The 16,228-nt window shown below is 55.1% G+C and overlaps 1 protein-coding gene across 6 annotated transcripts in view; it reads left to right on the top strand.

Annotated features, from left to right (window-relative positions):
- Nucleotides 1-16,228, top strand: part of LOC140403495 (echinoderm microtubule-associated protein-like 5) — a 415,808-nt gene that overhangs the window by 190,463 nt on the left and 209,117 nt on the right. For all 6 annotated transcript variants that reach the window (XM_072491458.1, XM_072491449.1, XM_072491467.1 and 3 more), the window contains one exon: nucleotides 3,873-3,966. In XM_072491458.1, coding sequence (XP_072347559.1) covers nucleotides 3,873-3,966 — 94 coding nt within the window. The remainder of the gene's footprint in view (nucleotides 1-3,872; nucleotides 3,967-16,228) is intronic.

Raw genomic sequence — 16,228 nt, 5'->3', positions numbered from 1 at the left:
CAGGTCCATAGTTCCATGAAAGTGGCAATGCAGGTGGATAAGGTGGTCAAGAAGGCATATGGCATGCTTGCCTTCATCGGCCAGGGCATTGAGTACAAGAGTTGGCAGGTCATGTTACAGTTGTATTAAACTTTAGTTAGGCCACATTTGGAATATTGCGTGCAGTTCTGGTCGCCACACGACCAGAAGCACATGGATGCTTTGGAGAGAGTGCCAAGGAGGTTTACCAGGATGTTGCCTGGTCTGGAGGGAGTTATGAGGAGAGGTTGTATAAACTTGGATTGTTTTCTTCAGAAAGACGGAGGCTAAGGAGGGACCTAATTTGAGGTCTACAAAATTCCGAGAGGTATAGACAGGGTGATAAGTTTTTTTCCCAGGATGGAAGACTCCATTACAAGGGGGCACAGGTTCAAGCTGAGAGGGGGAAAGTTTAGGGGAGATGTGCGGGGAAAGTTTTTCACACAGAGGATGGTGGGTGCCTGGAAAGCGTTGCCAGTGGAGTTGGTAAAGGCAGGCACGATAGCAATGTTTAAGATGTAGCTTGATAGATACATGAAATGGTGGGGAATGGAGGGATACAAATCATTTGGGCAATAGGTAGTAGGTCTAAATAAGGAATTTAGACCTACTAGATTCGCAGTATTTAGGCGCAGGCTTGGTGGGCCGAAGTGCCTGTTCCTGTGGTGTAATGTTTTTTTTTCTTTGAGTTTGTTCTTGTGGGTTCCTCCCACAAGTCCCGAAAGACTTGTTGTTAGGTGAATTGGACATTCTCAATTCTCTCTCTGAGTACCCAAACAGGCGCCGGAATGTGGCAACTAGGGGCTTTGCGCAGTAACTTCATTGCAGTGTTAATGTAAGCCTACTTGTGACAATAAAGATTATTATAGCTCTCTGCGGGTTATCACCACCCCTCTGCCCTCGACAGTGACACGCTGACGGTGCCGTCACAGTCCCAGCACCCTGAGTGATGTGACACATATCCTGAGAGGGTGGGAACTGGGAGAAAGGGGGCTGGGGAAAGTAGCTATGACAGATAAGGCCATGTCCTATGTGAAGCGGGTGCGTATGAGGGCTGCCTGTTCTGCAACCTTTGGCTGGTCCTTCGGTTCATCCCCAGGCTCGTCCTCCAGTCTGTGCTATTCCGTCGCCTACTCATGATCATCATCCTCCTCCTCGGATGTGGGCACATGTTCCTCATCCCCAACCTCCAGCGTCTCGCTCCGCTGCTGTGCCAGGTTGTGGAGGACTCAGCAGACCATTGCAAAGCGAGTGACCCTTCGGACGGTGTACTGCAGGGTACCACCGGAGTGGTCGAGGCATTGGAACCACATTTTGAGCAGTCTGATGCACCGTTCAATGACAGCCCAGATGGCCACATGGCTTTGTTATATCTCCGCTTCAGTCTCTGGCCTCTGTACTGGTGTCAGTAACCAGGTCCTCAGGGGGGGTACCCCTTAATCCCAAGAACTAGCCACCCTTTCTGGGGTGAACACAAGAGCATAAGAACTAGGAGCAGGAGTAGGCTATCTGACCCCTCGAGCCTGTTCTGCCATTCAATAAAATCATGGCTGATCTGTTTGTGTACTCAGCTCCATTCACCTGCCCGCTCACCATAACCTTTAATTCCTTTACTGTTCAAACATCTATCTATTTTTGCCTTAAAAACATTCAATGAGGTAGCCTCAACTGTTTCACTGGGCGGGGAATTCCACCGATTCACAACCCCTTTGGGTGAAGAGGTTCCTCCTCAACTCAGTCCTAAATCTGCTCCCCTTATTTTGATGCTATACACCTGCCAATGGAAACAAATTCCCTGCTTCTATCTTATCTATTCCCTTCATAATTTTATGTTTCTCATTCTTCTATATTCCAATGAGTATAGTCCCAGTCTACTCAGTCTCTCCTCATAAGCCAACCCTCTCAACTCCAGAATCAACCTAGTGAATTTCCTCTGCACCCCCTAAAGTGCCAGTACATCCTTTCTCAAGTAAAGGTTGTCCTCGAAGAGGCCAGGGATGGCTGACTGACCCAGGATGTAGCTGTAGTGCACATTCACAGGGACGAGTGTACACATGTGCATGATGTTCATGTGGTGGTCACACATGAGCTGTATGTTCAGGGAGTGAAACACTTCCTGTTAACGTAGGGCACTCCCAGATGGCCTGGTGAGCGCATGGCGACATGCATGCAGTCTATCAGCCCCTGGACCTGGGGCAACCCGACGACGGCAGCGAACTGTACTGCCCGGGCATCCTGTTGGGCTTGGTCCATGTCTAAAAGTTTGTATAGTTTTCCACCTGGGCAAACAGGGCATCCATGACCTCTCGGATACACCTATGATCTGTGGCCTGTGAGATGCCACACAGGTCCCTGCCCGAGTCCTGGAAGAATCCCGATGCGTAAAAGTTCAGAGCTGCAGTGACCTTGACGGCCACCGGGAGTGGATGTCCTCCTCCTCGATGTGGTGCCGTCTCCTTGTTCAGGCGGAACCTCTTGCGGCATGCGCTGCCCGTCATTTGTTCAAAAGATCAGCATCGCCTGTACATCCTGGGCCGTTGCAGGTCTCCCCCTCTGGGTCGCTCCCTGGCCTGATGCCGTCCATACCGTTCAATATCTGTAAGTAATTGGGAGATGGTCATAGACTGCCAAACATTGATGGCTCCCACCCCGGGACCCCCCATTCCCCTATTGATGATCTCCCACCCCCCACACCCACAACGCCCGGAACACCCAGCCCAAAGTTCACGCACTCCCGGCCACAGCGGGTTCCGCTCAACAGATCCCAGGCCCTGTACCCCAGACACCCACACATAACTTCACCTGTCGTTGTCCCCTTCTCATTGCACTCACCCACCATCCGACCGTGGACATGTCCCCGGAGCTGTGACCCATCCCCTGGGTGTTCGGATGTTGGCTGCCTTGTGTGTGGTGTTGCCTCCCGCAATGTTCAGGCACAGTGTCCAGGCATCGTGTGATTGGGATGCTAGCAATGACACTCAGTGCTACATGGTCCGCCCACCCACAGGAATCCACTTAGGTTGTGTGAAGTGCTTCCTTATCCACGATTGCCAATTCCCTATTAGCAATAGCCTTCAGCTGCACGACCAGAGGCCTTGATAGTCGGTGGGGGCAATGAGTGGTCGGTGGGGCAGACCGGCAGGGTTGTCAGGGTGGATCCAAGGGTTGGTATGGTGGAGCTGCGCGCAGTTCCACCCCCCCCCCCCCCCCCCCATTGCGGCCCCCCTCCCCCTACTTTCCCATGGTGGCCCACCCCTGCGGAGGATGCCCCCCCCCCCCCTCAACTGAGGGTGCCCCAACCCCCACCGAGCACCAGGGCGGCAAACCCAGCGCCCCTGGGCTCTTTGCCTGTGAGCAAAGATGGCTACTCACCTCCTCTCCTCTCCGCAGAAGCCCTTCCGGCAGGTTCACGTTTTTAAAATTCAGTACTAATCAGCGCCAGCGTGACCACTTTGCTGGGGAGGCTGCTGAATCATGGGAGGCTGTTGGATATGGGGTGGCTCCCGTTAATTGTATGGAAATGGTGCTTAAATTATGATAATTGGTTTCTTGCCACGCTACGGCAGGATCCCGATTTTGCTAAAGGGAGTGGGCCGGTTGCATCGCAAACTGTTTGGCGCTTGGAATTTTCTCGTTTACGGCCTCTCCCGCTATTTACCGGCCTCGTTTCGCTTCAACGAGAGCGCAATGGGGCTGAAGAATCACACCGTTAGAGACGTTTTGGTTGAACCGCACCCAAACAAAGTACTTTAGATTCAATCAGATTAAACAATGCAAATTCATCGTCCAGTATGTGCGTTCCCAGCACAAATATGATTACAAAGGTAACAAATATAATATTTTATTTATTTCAGCGGATGGAAAGCGTTTGGCATCAGTAGGACTGGATGAAAATCATACAATAGTTCTCTGGGAATGGAAGAAAGGAGAAAAGCTTTCTTCGGTAAGGTAGGTATTTAGTACTGTGCTTTGCTACAGGATCTCCTTCAGGAAAACTAAGCTCAAACTATGCATAACCTACGGTGAATTATTTTCCTGGATTCTACCTAGACATTAATATGATAAAAGTATGATTAATTTATCTTATCTTCAGTTTATATGTTGTCAAATGTTTTGTAATTTGGTGGATTTCATTTTTTTTTAAACGCTAAAAAACAATGCAAATTGGTTAACACTCTCGGAAAAATAAATAGTGTTGAAAATACTCAGCTAGTCGGGCAGCATTGGTGGAGAGGAAAACTGAATTAACATTTTGGATTGATGGACTTCCGGTGACGGCGGACAGGAGGCAGCCGCACACTGGAGGGCTCATGCTCGGAAATAGAAATTTCGGAGTATTAACGCCCGGTCCCGGGGGCAACGGAGGCTGAAAAGGCTGTAAGAAGGCGCAGGGAGGAGACATGTCCAGGTTTGGGAGAAAAGCGGCCGTGAAAAAGGGGGTTAACGAAAGTCCACCGGTGATTGGAAAAGCCAGCGCAGGAACTGTAAGGAAAGTGGAGGCTGGAGCACCAGGGGCGGTTGCATTGTTCACAGCAGAAGAAATGACCAAGGTGATGGCTGTGGAACTTGAAAAACAGTTCACAAAACACATGGAAGCGATGAAGAAGGAGATGGGGGCGGTATTGAAAGTGCTGGTGGAGGAGGCGATTGCTCCGGTGAGGGCGGTGGTATCAAGCGCAGCGGCGGAGGTGCGGAGCAAGGTGAGACACTAAAGGAAGTGGAAGAGGCATTATCGCAGCACAGTGATCAACTCACCTCGATGGGGAAGGAGTTGCGGAGGGTGATCGAGACCAACAAGGATCTGCGAGCCAAAATGGAAGACTTGGAAAACAGATTCAGGCGACAGAATCTGAGGATTGTGGGTCTGCCTGAAGGGGTGGAAGACCCGAGGCCGACGGAGTATTATACCACGATGTTGACGAAGCTATTTGGGGAGGGGGACGATCCCTCCCGATATGAACTGGATTGGGCTCATCGGTCGTGGAGGCCTATACCAAAGGCGAGTGAGCCGCCAAGAGTAATAACTGTGTATTTCCGTAGGTATAGTGTGAAGGAGAAAGTCCTGTGCTGCGCAAAGCAGAAGCAGGTGGTGCAGTGAGCTGGAGCTGATATATGCATTTACCAGGACTTTACGGTGGAGCTGGCGAGGAGGCGGCTGCCTTCAGCCAGGTGAAGAAGGCACTGTACATTAGCAAGGTGCAGTGCGGCATAGTATATCCAGCTAAGTTGAGGGTGACCTACGAATCCAAGGACTTTTATTTTGGGACAGCTGAAGCAGCGGAGGAGTTTGCGAAGGCAGAAGGACTGTGGCAGAATTGAGAAATGGTCGGCTACCGATGTAGCCTCATGTAACTTTATTTTTTTCACTGCTGTGTTGGTATGTATTAGGGGGATTAAGGTACCCTGGGATGCTGAGTGGCTATTGGTAGATAGACACTGGATCCCGATTGGATCAGGCCGCCTGCTGGCTCCACCCAGCAAGGCGGAGTATAAGAGCCCGGGTTCTCCCAGCAGCCGCACTCTGTAAATGTGATGCTGGGGAACAAGTCTGCGTAATAAAGCCATCGTTCGACTCCATCTCGTCTCGTGAGTGATTGATTGTGCTACAGTTTATTACGCAAACTTTTAAGGACATGGAGCTCTGAATCATGCCGGAGTGTCTGCGAATCAGCCCCCACGCGGCAAACGCAGCGGCCATGTTTAAACATTGGTTAGTGTGTGATGCGCAATCAATTATTCTCGATACAAGGTAAGTCATAACTAATAGGCTTTAATCAGCTAGAACTATTCCCAGCAGCTTCGATACAGAAAGTGAAGGCTGCTGGGACGGCATTGGTTCTTATACTCCGCCTCTCAGGGCGGAGCTATGTACATTAGCCAATGTTAGACTCCTAGGTCTAGCCAATGGTCATCCACCTCTCAGGTACCGCAATACCTGGTATTACCACATTCACCCCCTGTTACAAAGAACCCGGCGGGGTGATGGCCAGCGTTAATGTCACCTTTTGCATGGTAGGACCAGGTATGGAGGTACCGTGATGTCGAGGGCAACGGAAAAGTATTTATGGTGCAGCAATCAGTCGATCAGGTGGCCTGGTCGTCCTTCTGGAGGGTCTGAGCTTTGGCGATGATACTGGTGGGGGCCCCGGCGGTTGCGACTCTGGGAACGTGGTGTCTTCCTCCCAGGCAGCTTCATCACCCCTAGGCGGCGCTGTTGGGGCGAAAAGTGGGCAGGGGGGGAGGGGCGCCTGTAGGGGGCGTCGGTGCTTGTTCGGCGCTGGGTAGGGGCGGCGGCAGTACTGACCCTTCGGTCAGGTGCTGCGTGGAGGGTGGGGGTGGGGGCAATGGTGCGGGTGCGCGTGGGGCTCCGGCGGGCGCCAGGTCCCGAAGGGAGACCATGTGTTGGCAGCCATCGGGGAACGCTATGTAGGCGTACTGGGGGTTGGCATGCAGCAGGTGGACCCTCTCGACCAACGGGTCCGACTTGTGCGCCCTCACATGTTTCCGAAGCAGGACGGGTCCGGGTGTCGCTAGCCAGGTTGGGAGCGAGGTCCCGGAGGAGGACTTCCTGGGGAAAACAAGGAGACGTTCGTGAGGTGTCTGGTTTGTGGTAGTACAGAGCAGCGACCGGATGGAGTGAAGGGCCACCGGGAGGACTTCTTGCCAGCGGGAGACTGGGAGATTCCTGGACCCCTACTGTCCGTTCCGTTCTCCCTTTCTACCTGCCCGTTTCCCCGGGGGTTGTAACTGGTCGTCCTGCTGGAGGCGATGCCTTTGCTGAGCAGGAATTGACGCAGTTCGTCGCTCATAAAGGAGGACCCCCTATCACTGTGAATGTATGCGGGGAAACCGAACAGTGTAAAGATACCCTGGATGACGGTGGTTGTGGTCATGTCTGGGCAGGGTATGGCGAATGGGAAACGGGAGTATTCGTCAATCACGTTCAGGAAGTACGTGTTGCGGTCGGTGGAGGGGTCGGGGCCTTTGAAATCCATGCTGAGGCGTTCAAAGGGGTGGGAAGCCTTTATTAGGTGCGCCCTCTCTGGCCTGTAGAAGTGCAGCTTGCACTCCGCGCAGATTTGGCAGTCCCTGGTGACTGTCCTGACCTCGATGGAGTAGGGCAGGTTGCGGGTCTTGATGAAATGAAAGAAACGAGTGACCCCGGGTGGCAGAGGTCCTCGTGGAGGGCTCGGAAGCTGTCCACTTGTGCGGTGGCAGAGGTGCCGCGGGACAGGGCATCAGGAGGCTCGTTCAGCTTCCCGGGACGGTACAAGATCTCGTAATTGTAGGTGGAGAGTTCTATCCTCCACCGCAAGATCTTGTCGTTCTTAATCTTGCCCCGCTGTGCGTTATCGAACATGAAGGCAACCGACCGTTGGTCCGTGAGGAGAGCGAATCTCCTGCTGGCCAGGTAATGCCTCCAGTGTCGCACAGCTTCTACTATGGCCTGGGCCTCCTTTTCGACCGAGGAGTGGCGGATTTCGGAAGCGTGGAGGGTGCGGGAGAAGAAAGCCACGGGCCTGCCCGCTTGATTGAGGGTGGCCGCCAGAGCTACGTCGGACACATCGCTCTCGACCTGGAAGGGGAGAGACTCGTCGATGGCGCGCATCGTGGCTTTTGCGATGTCCGCTTTGATGCGGCAGAAGGCCTGGCGGTACTCCGTCGACAGGGGGAAGGCTGTGGACTGGATCAGTGGTCGTGCGTAATTCGGGACCCATTGTGCATAATAGCTGAAGAAGCCGAGGCAGCGCTTTAGGGCCTTGAGGCAGTGAGGGAGGGGGAACTCCATGAGGGGGCGCATGCGTTCAGGGTCGGGGCCTATGACTCCACTTCGCACTACGTAGCCTAGGATGGCTAGACGGTCGGTGCTAAACACGCATTTATCCTTATTGTAGGTCAGATTAAGGATATTTGCGGTCTGGAGAAATGTTTGGAGGTTGGTGTCGTGGTCCTGCTGGTCATGGTCGCAGATGGTGACGTTAACAAGATACGGGAACGTTGCGCGTAAGCCGTATCGGTCAACCAATCGGTCCATCTCACGTTGGAAGACCGAGACCCCGTTCGTGACACCGAAGGGAACCCTTAAAAAGTGATAGAGCCGCCCGTCTGCTTCGAAGGCAGTGTACTGGCGGTCACCATTTCGGAGGGGTAGCTGGTGGTAGGCAGACCTGAGATCCACCGTGGAGAAAACCTTGTATTGCGCAATCCTGTTTACCAGGTCGGCTATACGGGGGAGAGGGTACGCATCCAGCTGCGTAAACCTGTTGATGGTCTGGCTCTCGTCGATGACCATCCTATGTTTCTCCCCGGTCTTTACCACCACTACTTGAGTCCTCCAGGGGCTGTTGCTCGCTTCGATGATCCCTCCCTTCAGCAGCCTTTGGACCTCTGACCTGATAAAGGTCCGGTCCTGGGCACTGTACCGTCTGCTCCTGGTGGTGACGTGTTTGCAATCCGGGGTGAGGTTTGCAAACAGGGAAGGCGGGTCGGCCTTAAGGGTCGCGAGGCCGCAGACAGTAAGGGGAGGTATAGGGCCGCCAAATTTAAAGGTCAGGCTTTGCAGATGGCACTGGAAATCCAGCCCAAGAAGGGTGGCTGCACAGAGGTGCAGCAGAACGTACAGGCGGAAATTACGGAATTCCCTGCCTTGGACAGTGAGGTTCGCTAGGCAGAACTCCTTTATCTCCACCGCATGTGACCCGGAGGCCAGGGAGATCCTTTGATTTACGGGATGGGTGACAAGAGAACAGCGCCTTACCGTGTCGGGATGCACAAAGCTTTCCGTGCTCCCGGAGTCGATCAGGCACAACGTCACGTGGCCGTTGATGGCGATCGTTGTAGTGGCTCTCGCTAGCGTCAGGGGCCGACTCTGGTCCAGGGTTACGGAGGCCAGCTGCAGTAAAGGAGAGTTCTGGTCGGGCAGCGTGTAGTCGGCTGTGCTGAGGGCCTGAGGCCCCATCCAAGATGGCGTCAGTCATGGGTCACACATGGAGTCCGGGGATGCCGAAGATGGCGGCAGCGAGGGACAAAATGGCGGCGCCCACCCGTCCAGCGTGGTGGCCGTGGGGGCAAAATGGCCACGGCCGTGGGTCGCACGCTGCCTGGGGATAGGAGGGCGGCGGTGGGCCTTGGACGGCCGGGACCTGAAAGAAAGGCTGCCGCTAGTCGCTGGAGACCGCGGCCACGGCGCGGGCCTGGCAGACCCCGACATAGTGGCCTTTCTTGCCGCACCCTTTACAGGTGGCGGTGCGGGCCGGGCAGCGTGGGCGGGGATGATTCGCCTGCCCGCAGAAGAAACAGCGTTGGCCGGCGGCGATAGCGGGCCGTCTCGCCGCGCAGGCTTGCGGGGTTAGCGGAAAAGTCTGGGGGGCTGCCGCGACAGAGTGCCACGCAGCACAGGGGGGCGCTGCGCGTCCGGGAGTAAAAGCAAGCGCGTTTTTATACGCATCGTCCATGGACCCCGCCAGGGCCCGTGCCTCAGTGAGTCCCAGTGTGTCCATTTCAAGGAGCCTTCGGCGGATGTCGGGGGAAGTCATACCTGCCACGAAAGCATCGCTAATTAAAAGTTCCGTGTGCTCGTTCCCCGAAACTGGTGGGCAGCCACAGTTTCGGCCCAGCACTAGCAGTGCCCGATAGAAGTCTTCCAGTGTTTCTTCAGGCCAGCAGGTGACGGTCGTAGACCTGGTTCACAGGACGGATGTAATGTCCTTCTAGCAGCTCGATAGCTGCAGCATCGTTCGCCGTCTCCTCGATCAGAGGGTAGATCCCAGGGCTGACCCGCGAGCGTAGAAGGTGCATTTTCTGCCTTTCCGTGGGGGTGTCGGCGGCCGTGTCGAGGTAGCCCTTAAAACACGCCAGCCAATGCTTGAAGATAGCAGCGGAGTTGTCTGCGTGGGGGCTGAGCTGAAGGCACTCCGGCTTGATGCGGAGATCCATCCTCTCAACTGAAGTAATAGCTGATTAAATTGATGCGCAATCAATTACTCTCGAGACAAGGTGAGTCATGACTAATAGGCTTTAATCAGCTAGAACTGTTCCCAGCAGCTTCGATACAGAAAGTGAAGGCTGCTGGGATGGCATTGGTTCTTATACTCCGTCTCTCAGGGCGGAGCTATGTACATTTGCCAATGGGAGACTCCTAGGTCTAGCCAATGGTCATCCACCTCTCAGGTACTGCAATACCTGGTATTACCACAGCGTGTTTCCAGGGATACCTCCGAACGGCCCCCGGCATACCTACAGAAGAACGGAAAATCCAGGTCCTGCATGCCAGGGTGAGCCCTGATATCTACACGCTTATAGAGGATGCGGAGGACTTCCCGACGGCGATCGCGATGCTGATTGGAATCTACGTTCAGACCATCAACCAGGTCTACGCACGCCACCAGCTCGCGATGAGACGGCAGATCCCCGGGGAACCGCTGGATGAATTCTACAATGCACTGTTGATACTGGGGAGAAATTGCAACTGCCCATCGGTTGCGGCGAATGAACACACCGAGCTGCTGGTCCGAGATGCGTTCGTGGCAGGTATGCTTTCATCCCAAATTTGCCAGCGATTGCTTTAAAGAGACACACTAGGCCTCAAAGAGGCACGGGCCCTCACGGCCTCGTTCGATGTGGCGTCACAGAACGCCCGCGCCTACGCCCCCGACCGCGCGGCAGCCCCTTGGGCACTGTGGACCCCCGTCGCGACCGAACCCCCGGGACCCCCCACCCCCCCGCAGGCCTGCGATGCCAGAGCGGCAGATCACCCATGGGGGCCCCGCTGCTACTTTTGCGGGCAAGGGAAACACCCCCGGATGCGCTGCCCGGCCCGCTCGGCCCTCTGTAAAGGGTGCAGGAAAAAGGGGCATTTCGTCGCTGTGTGCTAGGCCCGGGGGGTAGCCGCAATCTCCGGGGTGAACCCCAAACTCAACCCCCCCCCCCCAGCGATCCATGTGCGGCCATTGGGCGCCGCCATCTTGGGTCCCGGACTCCACGCGGAGGGATAGGCGCTGCCATTTTGTGCCCCCCCCCCCGGCAACGTGCGATCCTTGGGCGGCGCCATCTTGACCACGCGCGACCCGTCGACGCCGCCATCTTGACAGACGTCTAAAGACCCCGGGATGGATGGCCACACGGGGCCTGAAAAAAACGCCCTCGTTCAATGTGGCGTCACAGAACGCCCGCGCCTACACCCTCGACCACGCGGCAGCCCCTTGGGCACTGTGGACCCCCGTCGCGACCGAACCCCCGGGACTCCCCACCCCCTCGCAGGCCTGCGATGCCAGAGCGGCAGATCACCCATAGGGGCCCCGCTGCTACTTTTGCAGGCAAGGGTAACACCCCCGGATGCGCTGCCCGGCCCGCTCGGCCCTCTGTAAAGGGTGCAGGAAAAAGGGGCATTTCGTCGCTGTGTGCTAGGCCCGGGGGGTAGCCGCAATCTCCGGGGGAGAACCCCAAACTCAACCCGCCCCCCCCCCCCCCCCCCCCCCCCCCCCCCCCCCCCCCAGCGATCCATGTGCGATCATCGGGCGCAGCCATCTTGGGTCCCGGACTCCACGCGGAGGGATGGGCGCCGCCATTTTGTGCACCCCCGGCAACGTGCGATCCTTGGGCGGCGCCATCTTGCCCATCCCCGACCACGATACTTCCTGATACGGTAAGACGCTGTTCCCTACCGATCCACCCGAGTAATCAAAAAGAATTTCTGCCGGCGGGGTCCCATTCGGTAGAGATAAAAGGGTTCTGCATCGCGAACCTCACGGTGCAGGGGACGGAGTTCAAAAACTACCGGCTGTACGTTCTTGCCCAGCTCTGCGCTGCCACACTCCTGGGATTGGATTTCCAGTGCAATCTCCAGAGCTTAACATTTAAATTTGGCGGCCCTATACCCCCACTCACTATCTGCAGCCTCGCGACCCTCAAGGTCGATCCGCCTTCCCTGTTCGCGAACCTCACCCCGGATTGCAAACCAGTCGCCACTCGGAGCAGACGGTACAGCGCCCAGGACCGATCTTTTATCCGGTCAGAAGTCCAGCGGCTGCTGAGGGAAGGCATAATTCAGGCCAGCAATAGTCCCTGAAGAGCTCAGGTGGTAGTTGTAAAGACTGGGGAGAAGCAGAGGATGGTCATAGACTATAGTCAAACCATCAATAGGTACACGCAGCTGGATGCGTACCCTCTCCCCCGCATATCCAACATGGTCAATCGAATTGCATAGTACAAGGTCTTTTCCACGGTGGACCTTAAGTCCGCCTACCACCAGCTCCCCATCCGCCCGAGCGACCAAAGATACACTGCCTTCGAAGCAGACGGGCGGCTTTACCATTTTTTAAGGGCTCCATTTGGCGTCACTGACGTGGTCTCGGTCTTCCAACGGGAGATGGACCGAATAGTCGATCGGTACTGTTTGCGGGCCACGTTCCCGTATCTCGACAACGCCACCATCTGTGGCCACGACCAGCAGGACCACGACGCCAACCTCCGCAAATTCCTCCAGACCGCAAACACCCTGAATCTCACATACAACAGGGAGAAATGCGTGTTTAGCACCAACCGTCTAGCCATCCTTGGCTACGTAGTGCGAAATGGAGTGAGAGGCCCCGACCCCGAACGCATGCGCCCCCTCATGGAGTTCACCCTCCCCCACTGCTCCAAGGCCCAGAAACGCTGCCTGGGCTTCTCTTATTACGCCCAGTGGGTCCCCAACTACGCGGACAAGGCCCGTCCGCTAATCCAGTCCACGGTTTTCCCCCTGTCGACAGAGGCCCGCCAGGCCTTCAGCCGCATCAAAGCGGATATCGCAAAGGCCATGATGCACGCAATCGACGAGATCGAGAGCGATGCTGACATAGCTCTGGCGGCCACCCTCAACCAAGCGGGCAGACCCGTGGCCTTTTTTTCACGTACCCTCCACGCTTCAGAAATCCGCTACTCCAGTGGAAAAGGAGGACCAGGCCATAGTGGAAGCTGTGCGGCATTGGAGGCATTACCTGGCCGGGAGGAGAATTCACTCTCCTCACTGACCAACGGTCGGTTGCCTTCATATTCGATAATGCACAGCGGGGCAAGATCAAGAACGACAAGATCTTGTGGTGGAGGATCGAACTCTCCACCTATAACTATGAGATCTTGTATCGTCCCAGAAAGCTGAACGAGTCTTCCGATGCCCTATCCCACGGCACGTGTGCCAACGCACAAGTGGACCGTCTCCGAATCCCCCACGAGGACCTCTGCCACCCTAGGGTCACTCGGTTCTATCACTTCGTGAAGACCCGTAACCTGCCCTACTCCATCGAGGAGGTCAGGACCGCCACCAGGAACTGCCAAATCTGCGCATTTCTACCGGCCAGATAAAGCGCACCTGATAAAGGCTTCCCGTCCCTTTGAGCGCCTCAGCCTGGACTTCAAAGGCCCCCTCCCCTCCACCGACTGCAACACATACTTCCTCAACGCGATTGACGAATACTCCCGGTTCCCTTTCGCCATCCCCTGTCCCGAAATGACCGCAGCCACGGTCATTCGAGCCCTCGGCACCATCTTTACACTGTTCGGTTTCCCCGCCTACATACATAGCGATAGGGGGTCCTCCTTCATGAGCGACGAACTGCGTCAATTCCTGCTCAGCAAGGGCATCGCCTCGAGCAGGACGACCAGTTACAACCCCCGGGGCAACGGTCAGGTAGAGAGGGAGAACGGAACGGTCTGGAAGACCGTCCTACTGGCCCTACGGTCCAGAGGTCTCCCAGTTTCCCGCTGGCAGGAAGTCCTCCCGGACGCCCTCCACTCCATCCGATCGCTGCTGTGTACAACAACGAATCAAACACCTCACGAACGCCTCCTTGTCTTCCCTAGGAAGTCCTCCTCTGGAACGTCACTTCCGACTTGGCTGGCAGCCCCGGGACCCATCCTGCTCCGAAAGCATGTGCGGACGCACAAATCGGACACGTTGGTCGAGAGGGTTCATCTCCCTCAATACGCCTGCATGGCGTACCCCGACGGCCGACAGGACACGGTCTCCCTGCGGGACCTGGCACCCGCCAGAGCCCCGCACACCCCCTCAACACCAGTGACCCCCTCTGGAGCCACGCACAGCCCCCCAACACCGATCGCCGCCTCCCTCCCGCCGGCCCACCCCACAGCCGCCCCCTTCCAGGGTGGATCGGTCCTTCCCCCAGCCCTGAATTGGGATACTGAAGCAGGACTTCAGTATCCCAGGACTTGGTTTGGTTGCCCAGTAAAAGCGGCATTGTAAGTAGTTAGTATCGGAGCATAGCCGCCGTGTTAGCGGCATCCTAGGTACCGACTCTGGAAACCCCTACCATCATACGGCCCACTACCCCGCCGGGTTCCTTTTTAACAAGGGGTGAATGTGGTGGTATGTATTAGGGGTATTAGGTACCTTGGGATGCCGAGAGGCTTTTGGTAGATAGACACTGGATCCCGACTGGATCAGGCCGCCTGCTGGCTCCACCCAGCAAGGCGGAGTATAAGAGCCCGGGTTCTCCCAGCAGCCGCATTCTGTAACTGTGCTGCTGGGGAACAAGTCTGCGTAATAAAGCCATCGTTCGACTCCATCTCATCTCGTCTCGTGAGTGATTGATTGTGCTACAACTGCGTGTTGGTGTATGTACTAAATGAGTCGACACTATATATATTTGGACAAGGGAAGAAACGGGTCTTTCATTTGCAATGATGGTTCTTTGGTGCTTGGGTGTGTATGCGGGGGTTGTGTGCTGAAGGAGATTTCTTGGTTTTCCTGGGACCGGGCAAGGGGGAAGGAGACCTGGGCGGGGCCTCCTGCTGGCCGGTTTAAGCCGGCCAGTGAACGGGAGTGAGGTGGGGGAGGGGCTGCGGCCATTGGAGCCTGGTAGAACAGGTTTCGGTGAGTCTAGCCGGGATGAAAAGTTGGGGGGAGGAGTTTACAAGAGGAAGTGGAGGGGAGGAGTCTGGGAGGGCGGGTGGGGGAGAGTGGTGTCTACAATTTATGGGTGTCATTCACGGTACTCTTTCGGGGATTGGATGGCATTGAATATTAGGGGGGGAGTGTTGGGGGGTGGACTATATATGTCAATGGTGACCAGAGGCGATTCCTGATTCCTTTTCTTTTTTCCTTTCTTTTCCCACCTTGGGCGGGTTTGTTTTCTTTGATGCTTATATTGCCAGGTGAGCTGTTGTTTGGGGTGGTGGGAGGATGGGATCGCTGTTGTTGGTAGGGGGATTGACATTGTATTTGTTACCGTTTACTGTTTGTTGGTGGGGTGTAAATTCTGAAGAAAACGTGAAAATGGAGAATAAAAATATTTTTTTTAAAAACATTTTAGATTGATGACCTTTTGTGAGAATTGATACGGTTAGAGAGACAAAGAAATGGTTGAGATGATGGTGATAGAAGAACAAACAGGAAGGCCTGTGATACGTGGCATGCAGCAGGTGTTAAATGGGGAGATGCTGGTGCAAGGCAAAGGGAGATGGCAGTGGAACAGATAAAGAAACGAAAGATGGGTCTTACTCAGGAGAAAATGGGAATTGCTGAATCATCATCAACAGCTTTTGTATGAAAGAAATGAGGGCAGAGGTTATGATCTGAAATTGGTGAACTCAACATTGACACTGAAAGATGAGCCACTGTTCCTCGAGTTTACTTTGGTCTTCTTCGGAATGATGTGGAGATGCCGGCGTTGGACTGGGGTGAGCACAGTACGAAGTCTTACAACACCAGGTTAAAGTCCAGCAGGTTTGTTTCGATGTCACTAGCTTTCGGAGCGCTGCTCCTTCCTCAGGTGAATGAAGAGGTATGTTCCAGAAACAAATATATAGACAAATTCAAAGCTGCCAGACAATGCTTGGAATGCGAGCATTAGCAGGTGATTCTTCGGAATAGTGGAGTAGGCTTCGGTCAGAGTAAGAGTAAAGCAGAGCAGTAGCATGACTGCTTTGTGGAACACCTCACTTCAGTCCACAGGCATGTTCCTGAGTTTCTTGTGACCCTGACCTGTCCAATTGACCTCGGGTTGGATGCTCCGTTTGGGAGACCACAATCTCCCGCCGGAGATGAATTACAACTGGTGTACCATCCCCCTGGGTGCGCAAACCGGCAAACAATTCAGTACACCATGCCATGAAAATGTACCCATTTTAAACTTGCGGCCCGATAGCGAGGTCTGACGGCCGGCCGCCCCGAACTGCACAGCTGCCCCCCACTCCCGGATTACCTCCCCTGCCA

This window comes from Scyliorhinus torazame, chromosome 2 (assembly GCF_047496885.1).
Source record: "Scyliorhinus torazame isolate Kashiwa2021f chromosome 2, sScyTor2.1, whole genome shotgun sequence".
Taxonomy (NCBI): Eukaryota; Metazoa; Chordata; class Chondrichthyes; order Carcharhiniformes; family Scyliorhinidae; genus Scyliorhinus; species Scyliorhinus torazame.
This window is presented reverse-complemented; position numbering and strand designations above follow the sequence as displayed.